The sequence below is a fragment of the Aquila chrysaetos genome, chromosome 13 (genome assembly GCF_900496995.4).
Source record: "Aquila chrysaetos chrysaetos chromosome 13, bAquChr1.4, whole genome shotgun sequence".
NCBI lineage: Eukaryota > Metazoa > Chordata > Aves > Accipitriformes > Accipitridae > Aquila > Aquila chrysaetos.
The window spans coordinates 40996465-41009898 of NC_044016.1; the positions used below are offsets into that span (position 1 = coordinate 40996465).

Here is a 13434-nt window from a genome sequence, read left to right on the forward strand (position 1 = left end):
AACTGAGTTTTGAAGGTCTTGAAAAAACAGCCTCTCTGGATACTGCAACCACAAAAGCTTTGAAAGTCACAACCCACATGAATACTCTTGCCAAGCAGTGCTCTCAAAGAGTGCTTTGAGGTGTTTCCCATCCCCCATACCTCAGCCAAGAACATCACAACTACAATACTTAGTTTCACTTCCCATCAGTGAGCTCCACTTCAAAATACAACTAAACAGGCTATCCTGTAACTTGCAGACACACACAAGTATTCCTGGATTTAATTACCAAAGTTTGACTCTCCAGAAACATTCTGTGGATCACCAAGAATCTGCAGCCTGTTGTAAATACAATTAATCTAAAAGAACAGTTTCAGCATATGATAAAATGCTCTTTTAATAAATAGCAGGTGGTTTGACCAGGAGTCAGATTTGAAAATAACAAATTGCAGCCCTGGGATCAGTTTCCTGGACTCCAAAGGAATGCCTTGCCCTCTGGCAGCCATTCAAGGTTCCAATAAACAGTAAACATTTAGTCTTCAGCCCCAAAATATACAGTACTTCCAAGCACAGATGGAAAAGATGTGTGAATTCAACCATTCACCAAGATCTACCAGGAGAGCAGGCAGGCAGCACCAATGCTGCCTCATCTTTTATTTTAATCAGCTCCTGACACAAACTACTCTCCAACATATGCGGGGCACTCAGCACGCGGTCACAGCTCTTTTTACACTGGCATTGTGTGAAAAGATAATTTTATTCTGGGTTACAAACTTTTTAGGACTGGGACAGTCTCTATCCTGGTTTGAAAAATGCCCGCAACAAAAGGCGCTCTGACCCATTGCACCTATTGAAATTGCTACAAATTTTCCCTGGCCCTGCAGAATTCAAGCTTCTTTGCAAATGTTGGTAATGTAGTACATAAGGTGAGTCAGCACCTAAAGAGGCTCAGTGCTGATGCCAAAGGCAAGTTCTCCACTGGAAAAAACTATTCTGTTACTGTTTCTTCATTGGCGTCAAGCCTATACCAATGCCTAGGTCATGTTGCAGCCTGAGCACAGGAATGCACCAAAGTGAAAGGTATCTATTCTGTAGGAAATTAGCAAGGCCCACTTTATTTCTGTTCTGCTTTTGGATGAAGAAAAAAAGACAAAGCATTTTAATTACTGCATTATCTTTATTTGTATATCATGGGTTTGTTGCACTCAAAGCTTAGGATAGGCAAGTTGAGTCTAACACCGAGTTTTGTTCCAGTTGGAGACCATGGCGACCATCACAAAAGCATGCACAGAAACAAGCCATTTCCATGCAGCAGAATTGTCAATATCCAGCCTAATTGAATTTTTCACAGATTTTAATGCCCAAAACGCTTGGAATTCCTGCATTGGCACAGCCATGAGTATTCAGTGGTGCTAAAAAAACCAAACAACAAGAAGATATTATCAGTGACAAGATCCCTGTATCCAGCAAGGAAAAGTCTGCTAAATACACAAATTTCAATCCCCAGTTATGGTCCTATTAGAGGCTCCTGCTGATCTCAGTGGATACTGTGTAAAACTTTTATGGTGCAACTCAAAGGGAGGAAATGTCTGTACAGCTTTAAATGACCTTTGTGCTCCTCCTTTCCCATAACCCACATACAGCAGGGAGCATACTGGCATACTGGTAGATGCCTTGTAGGACCATTATATCATCAGGGCATAAGCTGGGTACAGCTGCTACACAGTGGCTTCCTGTGACACCAGGCAAACCACTTTGGAACAGCTGTTCCAGATATTTAGATGCCTAATGATGAAAAACAGTGCTTTATCAGATTTTTCCAAAGCTTCCCTGAGCCTTACCCTTTCAATCCTGTTAGGTAGTTTACTCCTCCTCTCTAAAACAGGGCAATGTGTTCCTGCCTCAAAGGTGCCACGTGGACTTAGGTTTAAAGGATAGAATGGTGCTTATGCACTGTAACAGAAGCATAATGTTCTGATCTCATAACTTACGTTGAGTCTTTACAAGCTTGTAGAGAGGCAGACCTGAGCAGAGTTGTTCAATGCGTTTACCGTAGAGAAGCCAGTCTTTGATATTCCCAAACACAGAATGGCCAGATTGAAACTGTACCCACACATTATTTGGAGAGTATATTTTCTTCATAGTCTAAAAAGAAAATGTTAGACATCATCAGTAATGTAGCTTTGGCTTCATTCTACTAGGACACCCTTTGAGAAAATCCCAAAATCTAAAATCACCTTCCTTTGCCTCACACAAACCATTAGCTACAGAAGCTACATGCTTTGAAAAAACTTATTTTTCTTTAAATCTATTCAGGAGCAAAGTTCACTAGATACTAATTCTGCCAACATAGCAAAATTGAGCTGTATTACTATCATAATAAGTTATGTTAATTGGCAGATAAGGTTTGCTCTAAATGCGCTACTGTTAGGCTGTCATAAAATGGGCCAGAACTCAAGTTTATCTCCAGGCAATACTTCCAGCCACCTTCATGAAATCTTTGCCTGAATAGTCAAGTCAAAGTCTGGTCAAAGTAAATTGATTTCTAAATTCTATTCTGCAAACAAAATTATTTCAAGTTATGTCAAGCTCAAACTATCAGCATGACAATGAAAAAAAGAAAGGAAAAGCCTGTCTGAACTCATATTGTGATCACCTCAAAATAGTCAAATTACACTGTTTCCAAGGACAAGGGATCTTACAGTTCTAGTCACAACGACAATCCACTATAAAACCGCAGCGGGGGCCATGATTGTTCATTATCTTAAAAGAATGTTCTATATGATATTCCCTTGAAGTTCTGTCTTGTCAGATCTGCTTCATCATTGCTAATGCAGTAAAAGACATTCCTAAGAAGAGCCGTTCTTAAAGGCTGAACAGAGGGCTCCCATCACACCACACAACTCTTATCCAGTAGCCTTTCTTGTATGCAGTACAGGTTTCGATACAAAGTCACCTGTCTTTCAAAAGCCAGGCGTCCAATTTCTTCCAGCTCTGGAATGTATTCCTTGTTTATTTTCAAGATAAAGCAGGCACTTCGTGAAAATAACCTTGTTGCAATATACCCCTGTGATTTAAAAAAAAAATTATAGTTAATTAAAAATGGCTACCACTAATATTAGTTGATTCCCTCTACTCCTTAGGACAGTCTAGAAGAAACATGAAGTGGCTACCCAGACTGCTATTGTGGAATGACTCTGCATTTACATTGTCACCTTTGGGGAATAGAAGCAACCTGCCCACACTAGCATCTGTCCGTAAGACTCAAAATTTATCTTTTCCGACAGACTTTTGCTGCGCTTGCTATACATGAGTGACGGCAGCCCATTCTCAACTCTGACCTCTCTGAGGTCAGTGACATTCTTCTCACTTTCATGACCTGCCACCACAGGTTTCATGACAAGTCTTTTAAACTACACCATCATATGGGTGAAACAGAAATGGCCTAAGAGAAGGAACGGTGATGGGAGTCTTCAAAGAAACAGTGTTTCAGGACAACTTATGGCAAGAATACACTAAAATAATTTCTGAGTTTAATAACTTCCTCAGAGATTAAGTCTAGGCAGATTCTTAGATTTACTTACATGTGAGTAGTCAAAAATAGTATCGGAGGAGTACAGGCCAGAACGGACATCGACTTCAACGATGTGGTTCTCATTGTAGATAGTCATAGTTCCAGTGACATAGTCATTGCCAGGTTCTTGCAGTACAAAGGTCTTTGGTAAAAAACACAAAATCATTGTTCATCATCTGGCTTACACCTTTAAAAGGTGCAATCTAAACAAATGGTTTCTCTCAAACAAACAAGTCTGATTGCTTTACATAAATACTAAATCCCTTAACAACTCACTAGCAGTCTCAGGTAGCTCTTGAGGTAGAGAATAATTATCCAAGAGTGGATCAGGGTGAGAAAGGAAGGGACAAGCCCTCACTGCAGGCTGAAGAAAAACAACATGGGGCATCCCAGTCATCATGTGTGGCAGCAGGGACTGGCAGGAGACAACAACAGTCTCCAGATTTTAGCTTGAGCTAAGGGAACCTATGCCTCCCCAGATTTCTTGTTACTGTGCACCTGTGCAGAACCGCCTCCTTGGCTTATATGATTGTCACCTTTGGCAAATGCTATTTTTCTCTACACTTGGCAATAAGCAACTTGTTAGTGTCTTCTGTGCTTTTCTTCCTATTACATTTGCCCCCTGCCCAGGGATCCAATACATTTTAAATGAGTACACACACTGGAACGCTTATCAGTCTACTTACGTCCAATGCAGAAGTCTGAGTCCAGAAGACTCCCAGCAAAACAAGAACTGCAGCCTGTAAAAGGAATAAGCGTTCTCACTCAACAGAAACACCAGGCAGTGCCATAAAAAACCCCCCCACAAAACTGTTCATGAATTGAGGGAAGCAGCTGTAGCGTCTGTTTGAAAAGTTACCCACTTAACACATGTATTAGTTGAAAACAATTACAATTCTTCATTGTAAAATTCTTGCTATTAGGCTCTCTGCTCTCTTTTGCCTGTAACTGAAAAAGCAGAACGATAACTTAATCATTACATTCTTTGTATTTTTCAAAAGTCCCTCCTTGATGCCATGTTACTTCTTGATTTGCCTCTACAACTGTAATTATTAAATCATAACTAAATCCCCTTTCTCGATTGTAATCAAGTTCTGCACTCTTTGCTCAAATGTTGATTCCACTGACTCTAAGGGGATTACTCTACACCCAAGAAATGCACGTTTCCCACTGAACAACCCAGAGAAACAGCACACAGATCACGTTAGTCCCAGTACAATACCACATGAGCATCTTCTAAAAGTTTCTTATTTGTAAAAAACCAAAAGGATAGAGAAGTTCAATAAAAATGGATATACTCACAAATCCGTTCATTTTTCTTTCAGATAAGAACAAGAGGCTGCAGAAAGTAAGAATGCAGGAAAGTCCCAGAGACCTTCAACTTTTATATCTTGCTGGAGGTGTGGGAAACACTTGACAGAACTTTCCTTCATGACTCAAACAAGTCCATATCTACGTGCCACACTGTGGTAAGCCTCATATCTGAATTTTGGGTTGGCACAGATAACCTGACACCGATATTTTATGAGCACTCAGTTAAGTCAGCTTTTGTAAAATCAATCACGCTACAAATGGCTATTATTTACTGGTTTAAACTTTAGAGGAGTTCCCACTCTTGCTGGTTCCATTTTTTAAGTATTTAACAGGATATTGTCCAGAATTAAATAGCATCAGGAATAACTCTGCTATTCATTCATACAAAGTGCATTTTGTCTTCTGAAATATAATCCCTAACAGCCTGATAGTCTGCAGACAAATCCTGAAAAGAAATACCTATGTCATGGTGGCCTACACACCAGCCACCAAACAGATGAATTCTTCAGCCATTTCTTCCATCTAAATATATGCACAAACTCTTAACAAGAAGTGCTGCTTATTTTTGAACAGTTACCATGATGTATACAACACATGCATTGAAATTAGTGACATAATTAGGAGTAACAACTGTGCTTCACAAGACAATCTGGGTAACATCTAACCTCCTCAGCATACAAAGGAGTGACATGACACTTCAGAGGATGTGTGGTTCACACAAGGTCACAAAACAAAAGGAGCAGGATGGGGATTCCTCCTTTAAAGCTACCACTGTTTTCTGTATTTTATGAAGATGTCGATGCCACACTATGCTGCCATGAGAAGTGTTATCTATCCTATGGCTACGAACTCACCTGGACGACTCATCTGTGATTCCACGTCAGCCAGTGCTGGAACCTCGACAAATCACACTCTTTATACTAGAATGTCATAATCAAGGCCTATCCCCTTCTAATAAAACGAGAACTCAACCTAATAGCCAACACATTTCTGTCATCTCAGTCATCAGGGAAAAAAGGTGAAAGATTGTATGGAAATCTCTCTCAGCAAACAAGACTCAATGAAAAAAACAAAATTGCATGCATGTGCTTTATTCCACCTAAGTCCGCATGGAAAATGTTATCTCAAGTGAAACAAAGCTGTGCTGCTAAGCAATATATCAGAATACATATAAACAGATATCAAATTGTGACAAGCCCGGTTAGATTAGACTAATTAGATTAGATTAATGTTACCCTCCTCTGAAAAGCTGGCTCTGTCCCTTCTTCTCAAAGGATTCTTTGTTTCTAAGATTACAGATATGTCAGAAATACTCAGAGTAGATTTCGGCAGTCAAATAAGCCTTTCATAGCAGGAATCTAACAGGGTTCAGGCACCGCAAGCTAAAACAAAAAGCTTTAGTAAGTTTTAAATGCTCTTAAACTAAAGCTTAAATTAACTTTCCATTAGTCATTATGTCTTCAGATGCTAATTTCTTTTGAAAAACACCCAAGAAACATGAGCTTCTGCTTTCTTAAGCATCGATATGCTTAGGCACAGATAAGAGCAGAGCAACACATGAAATCAACAGTTATTTAGCGAAGGAGAATTACAACAATAGCTACGATCTCATGATTTTCACCTTACATTGGACTGACTGAATTGTGCTGATCTGATCAGACAAGGCCAAAAATTAAAAATTAATCCCTAAAAAGCATTTGACTAATTAACACTATTGCAAGAGAGAACAAACATACTCCTAGTTGTCTCAGGCAAAGCCTAGATATACTATAGATATAGGAAAGCCTTGCTTTTTGGAGACCTTTTCCCCCACAGTTAATCACACATCTCCCATTAATACCCAAAATTAGCACACAGGCACTCGGAGGCAAGACTACCCATGACTACTCCAGAGTCCTTTAAGCACCCTTCTATAATAAGTAACTGAAGCAAAGAGCTGCATAAGAAGGGCTATAACCTGCTCTAATTGCACTTTCACCAGTCCTCAGCCAGAGTGAGGTTTAGCTTGGGAAGCCATGAGTCAGAACCCCTTAGTGAACATGAAATTTCACAATGATGCCCACATTCTCAAAGTAGTCTTCTTGCTTTCGATACTTTTAATCTAAGTGAAGACTCTCAAACTTTTCCCCAAATAAAATCACTTTTTCTTCAACTATTACACTTGCAGTCAGGTTGGTTATAACAGGGAGGCCAGCAGAAAATGGAATTTGAGTAACATTCAGAACAAGTAATATGTTGTTACAACACAGCAACATTTATTGTCACAGGAAACTTAATTTCTCTGTTATTTTCATAAGGCCGAGTATTTTCAAATACATTATAATTTACATGATGAAACATGATTAAAGTACAGAATTACTCTTAATCTACATATGTAAAATTGCCAGAAGAATTTGACCCATTATTTGGCACTATCATCCACTAAAAATAATTTAAACAAAAGAACCTTGAACACCAAGTGAAAAGAATAATTGTACAATTTCAGTTCAAGTCTGATTACCAAACAGGAATTTTAACACTAAGGGAGATGTATTCAATCAAGTTAAGGGGAGATTATACTATCAATAAAACTCTCCCAGTGACTCATAGGTTTTTTTCCCCAGGTACTTTTCATAAATAGATACTTTATCAGGGAGTGAGCAGGTAGTGGGAGAAAAGTAAAGAATGAAGCAACACCTCAAAAAATCAACAAAATTCTCTATGCTTCCATTTGCATTCAGCTGGGCATGCACACACTAGATAAAGACAGGGTGACGCAGTCTAGAAAAATCTGTGTGGCACAAGGTCAGGTCAAGCAGAATTAAACACATGCCATAGTTAAAGAAATAAATCCAGCTTCAAAGATGAAACCAGAAGTAATTTCAGCAGTTTTATTCTTGCTAGAGAGTAAGGCGTAGAAAAACACATGAAAATCTAAGTGTGTGCATAAAAGGAAATGCTAATTTGAGAAAAGGGTTAAAACTGGAACAGCGCTCAGCCTTGGGAGTTTGCTGCACAGTGGTACAAGAATTTAGTATAGAAACAGAATAAGTTGAGCAGAACTTTAAAAATGAGGCACAGACAAACTTGTACTGGAAAAAGAACAGGGTCTTACACAGTAAAAGCACCCCTCCCTGCCCTTTTTCCTGGCTTTACTATTGTAATTAGTTTTGTAAGCTATTCTTAATGTCAAATGCTCTAGCTGCGTGTGTTTGCCATACAAACTACTCAAGCAATCAGAAGTTGATGGAAGATTTGGAGATTCAGGCTTCCAAGTGTGACACATTACTGTAATGGCCAAATTGGCTACAGTTGTTGGAAGAAATGGACAAAACTGCTTTCCAACTCATTGCTAATGACACTGCAGGGATTAGCATTATACAGTTCAGTTTCTCAATGCCTTTCTTAAAAAAGAGTCAATTAATTAAATTTCCAGAGACATGAGAGCATTTTGTGACACAAAAAATAAGACTTTTATGTGCATCTTGGAGGCTAAGGACATACCTGTCTCCATTTGGCATCCACAAATCAGTCCTATTAGAAGAACTGTAAGTCTTTTCCCTTAGTAGTTTATTACTTTCATTCACCATATTTTACACCTCATGCAAATTGCAAAGTGGGTGCGAAATAGATGAAAACCAGCTCTCCACTCAGTGCTGGCAGACTGCTACACCTCCTCTGCACTCACATAGTCCGAGCAAGGCATCAGTTCGTAGCAGAACGACAGTGTGGCCCTGACCGGTGTAAATGAGAATTGGACCTCATCTTCTCGACTAAAGTTAGATTCCCTGGCTTTTCCAATAACAGCTGCAGCAATGATCCTCAGCAACTGATGACAGCGGAGAACTTTGTTCAGAGACATTAGTTTATAATGACGCTGAGTCCCTATTATGCCATTCTGGCAACAAAAAGCAAACTTAAATGCACAAACCCATACTGAATTGCACAATTAGTATACAGAGGGACTAATAGAGCTGCTATTAAATAAGAAGTGCTTTTGGAGTAGGTAAATGAACACCTCTCAATGTGCTTCTTCTGTAACAGGCACAGCTAAGAAACAAATCCAAATTGCCTGAGGCTCTCTCTATATATCTTAGTTTATTAAACAGCAATGGACAATATTCCTGGGCAAAGAGACTTGGACATTTGTACTGGACCATTAAAAAAAAAAACAAACAACAAAACATTTTGCCAAGTTTCTGCAACAAACAAGGCAAATAAGGTCCCAAGCTGTGGCTCTGTATATAATTATCAAATTCAGAAGACTTTAAAAATCTACTTTCTAAATAATAGTTGACATAAAATGCCTGTTGTTTCTGCTCCTCCCTTACTCATTTTTTGTTATCTCCAGTTTATGGTCCCTTTCTAGAATTAGCCCTTAGTCCATAATAAGGTACCACTTTTGTGAAGAGGCTCTGTGAAGATGCATAGGCCATGCCTGAAGACTGGAAAGCAGATCCTAACTGAGTGAGCTCAGAAAGGAAGGTTAACAAAAGACGTCAGTAATTTCTGTTATTTAGAACCAGCCTCATGATTTCTGGGGACTGACTTAACATTTTTAACATAGCAAGATTACTACCTCCATCGATTTAAAAGATGGTATCAGCTATGGGTAAAATATTAGGCTGAGTCCTTTGCCACATAGGCACAAAGAGTCACTACAAATTTTATTAGACATCTATTCTTTGGTTCTGATTTTTTTTTTTTTTTTCATTTAAAAGTTACTATAAAATACATTGAACTTAACATGACAAGTTTTCTTTCATCTTCCTGTATGTAATAGATTCAGTCAGGCTGGTATCAAAGCCTCCTCTTATCAGAGCACTTCCCCAGGAAACCTGCCACGATTCTGTGAACACAGGGCACGTGCCAATAAGGTAAACCCATTTTAAGACTTAACTGTGGGATACTACTGTATAAAAAGTAAGAGTACACATCAATTACCAGCAGATCTTGCTTTGCCTACCATCAAAATGAAGTTCACTGTGAGTATATGTATCAATTTCTCATAAAACTGTTAAGGCTCGACAGTTTTAAAATTACTTTGAGTCCTTCTTGGTGCCTAGCAAACTATTACTATTACTGATTTATGTAGGGATTACAGAGTAAAAATGCCAAATGGGTCAGGACTGCACGGGTGAAATTTCACTTTTGGCAGTGACTTCACTCCATATGCCTACTCAAACGTGAAAGAGAGAAGTGCTCTGTTACAAGGGTGAGGCGCACATGTAAAATGTTGAAGGGGCAATATTCTCTCATTCACAACTCAAATGCAAGTCAACAGTCTCATCAAGTTATATAAAGTTACGGCACAGCTGTCTGATGAGAGCATAGGAGAAGAACCATTAGACATGAGAGACTCCAAGTGCATGACTGGGAAGCAGGGGTATTTACAGCAGCCTGAAATTATTGCAGGATAAATTCCAAAATGTTAGTGCTAAATACTCTGAGTCACACTTGGATCTTTTTCACAAAAATCCTCCTTTGAAGTAGATGAAATTTGTGACCGGTTCAATATTAGGAGGGATTATCTCCAAGAGAATAATTGTTCACAATAATTATTATTACAAAAGAATTTATCATCACAACAATATTAAATCTCAAAAACATATCAGCAGTAGTTTTGACAAATCTGAGCAACAACAAGCATGTGAGTCACTGAAACTGTATAATTTTATAAAGGGGTAACAAAGTGTTTAACATTACATTCTTCTGTACAAATATGATTGTGCCTACCCTTATACGAATAGCCCTGTATTCAGTGGCATGAGATCTACTATGAGGAAGCTCAGGTCCCATTTCTGCTGTGTTCCAAGTACAAAGCTGTACTGTGCACCCATATTCCAACTCTTTACAATAGGCACACATGCACATGGATGTTACATGCATCTGCTCCATGTCTGAAACAAAAAGCTTAGGGTGAAGGATTCACTTTTTTAAACAAAATATTTCCAACCACCTTTTTCCAAGGAGTTTACTGAACTGGGGCTGGACATATTCTAAAACCCACTGTGTTTAAATTATCTTCTTACCTGTACAAAGTATACTGCTGAGGTTAAGAGTGTAAACAAATTCCCTCTTACCTTGCTTAGCCAGCTCCTGGTGAGTACACTAGTAACAGTGTTTTGTATACCAAATTAAAGATTAACAACCTTACCAATAAGGATGAAAATGAAATCTTTCAGTGAAGATGAACAAGTTAATTATTGAAGTGAGGTGGTTTTCTATGACTTTTTATAAATCAGTAAGTGTGTACCTAAGGAAAAGCAGCAGGTCTGTCACTCTTCTGCATACAACCTGGAGATCAGGCTTTTTCAGGAAGGTTTTGGGGTCTAGCCGTTGACAGAAGTCTGAATTTTTTTAGGCAACTTCATGCATGTACAATCTGTACATGTACCTAGATACCGTGGGTCCTGTCACAGCATGACTTTGAGATTCAAAACCCAATTTGTAGCTTAGATTTGTCCAAAAAGATCGCACTAACAGTTGCCTGTAGTATAAGTTTAGAAAAATGCAGCTTAATTTTAAAGTGACATTTCCTGCTACATATCCAACGTTAAGTTGGAAAAATTTTAGCTACATTGTTCTCTTATTTTCTCAGTCCAAATTTAATCAGTTTTTCCTTTTCTTTCAGGATCAGACTTTTTAAAGCAAGATAGTTCATGCTTGAAAGTTAAGATTAAGGAACTGCCTATCACTGTGATTAATTATTCCTGACGAAGTTTTGAGGAAGAAGATTCATAGAACTGTGTACCCATGAACAAGATTTTTCTCCTTGATAATCTTTCTTCATCACATTTTCAATCTTTTATCTGTCTCTTCTTCTGCTCTGAGGGGGTGTCTCAGTAAAATTTATCATCAACTTACATTGGCCTGCACTGTGCTTTTACAAATCCTTTAAAAAAGTGGAAGCAATTCCAAAGAGAAGTTGCTAAACTAGTGTTCTTGTAAAATCCCAGTTTTGGCATTTAAACTTCATCCTGTACAATTTCCAAGTGAGACTTCACATGCTGTCTTAAGCAATTATTCGTCACTACTAAGAGCAAATGGTGCTATAGCTACCACATTAGCCATATTTAAGATAATACAGTCTGAAGTCCAGATTTATAGAAATAAAATAAAAATAACTCAGATATGCTTAACTTCTTAACATACTAAGTATTACAATGTTTTACTTTAAAAATAAGCATTGCAATGCAATATGGCCAATTACAAAGAGGCAGATGCACTATTGCTCTGATGAACCCAGAAATCAAGCCGCAAATAACAGAATTAAGTATATTAAATGCAGTTTAGAGTTGAATACAGATGTTACTTAATGTTTTATAAATGTTTAACACAGGAAGCAAAAAAGCATACCCTAACCAATTAAAAAGTTGAAAATTTGAAAGAGTAAAATTGTAGTTAGGCCAAAACTAAGGCAAAATGGCTGGGACTAGTTTCTTAATCTAAAACGATCACTTCAGTAACTCAGTCTGTCTGGAAAATACCAAATCTTCACCTTCTCTCCTTGCTCAGGGACCTTTCTATTGGAGTTTGAAAGGAGTTACTCTAAGAGACACTTTACCCATTCAGGAACAGTCAAGGGTTACTGTAAATAAAGGATGCAGCAGCCTGTTCTGTTCAGGAAAAAGTTTCTGACATCTTTAATAGTTAACTGACATTAAAACCAAAGCAAAACTGCACCCAAATATATTCTAGCACCTCCAAAGAAAAGCAACCACATGGTTGCAGTATTTAAACAAAGTTCCTGTCCAACTTGCCTGGGGCTTCTGGAAAGAATCTCCTCTCCTTTTCCAACTTTACACTGCATTTTCCCCGAGATAAAACAGGCACAGCCCTCTTCACTTATCCTATCACATGTCACTGGGAAATGTCTTTCTGGGGCCTTTGAGCCCTTGAAGGCTATGGGCCAGACTCTGTAACAGATGATGACTTAAAGTCCCCCGAGGTAGCAGGGATCTCACCTGAGCAGGGTCTATGGTGCACCACAACATCACACAGCCCCAGCTGTCGCAGCCCTGCATGTAAATAGGGCAGCAGCCTTGCAGGGAAATAGGGATACCCTCTGCTGGGCTCAAATCAGAGAGTCCGTAGTCCCCTTGGCAGGGAATACCACGGCATGGATGCTTCCATCAAGGGACAATGCCTGTTCCAATACCATCTTGTTTAAGGCCAAAATTTCAACAAGAGGGCACAAAACATTTGCAGCAACGTCCAGCTTCTCACAAAACTACTTTAACTTCATGCATATAGATTCCTGTTTTTACTACAATATTGCACATTGTGATGCTTAATACATGTCCAAGCTTTTTCTATTCCATGAGAAGCTTAAATGAACCATGTGTCCTACAGTAACATTTCAAACTTTACAGAAAACACAGAACTACTACTGAACCAATGAAGCAAAGCATTTGCTTTTCCCACACTCAAGGAATTTAATGACAATATTACATTCTGGCAGGTTTCTTGCTCTAATTGGGATGTCATTACATTTCACAAAAGTGCATTATTCAAATTTAAGTTGATTCAGGTTTAGACTGATAGGGAAGAGAACAAGACTCAAAAAGAGACTGCTAACTAGAGAC

General features: G+C 38.6%; 1 protein-coding gene across 1 annotated transcript; it reads right to left on the reverse strand.

The window, feature by feature from the left end:
- Positions 1 to 1150: 1150 nt before the first annotated feature.
- On the reverse strand, positions 1151 to 4908 carry GKN2 (gastrokine 2). Its single transcript, XM_030035874.1, has 6 exons — positions 4856 to 4908; positions 4240 to 4293; positions 3564 to 3695; positions 2936 to 3046; positions 1971 to 2124; positions 1151 to 1391 (listed from the first exon to the last, which is right to left on the reverse strand). The coding sequence occupies exons 1-6, from the start codon at positions 4865 to 4867 to the stop codon at positions 1312 to 1314; spliced, it is 543 nt and encodes a 180-aa protein (XP_029891734.1). The 5' UTR covers positions 4868 to 4908; the 3' UTR covers positions 1151 to 1311.
- Between the last annotated feature and the right edge of the window lie 8526 nt (positions 4909 to 13434).

What these genes read in the sequence shown, in the direction of transcription:
- GKN2 (XM_030035874.1), bottom strand. An exon ending in CTCAGACTTCTGCATTGGAC is followed by an intron (nt 3,696 to 4,239) that starts GTAAGTAGACTG and finishes TTTTTACCAAAG; the next exon opens with ACCTTTGTACTGCAAGAACC. An exon ending in CTATTTTTGACTACTCACAT is followed by an intron (nt 3,047 to 3,563) that starts GTAAGTAAATCT and finishes TTTAAATCACAG; the next exon opens with GGGTATATTGCAACAAGGTT.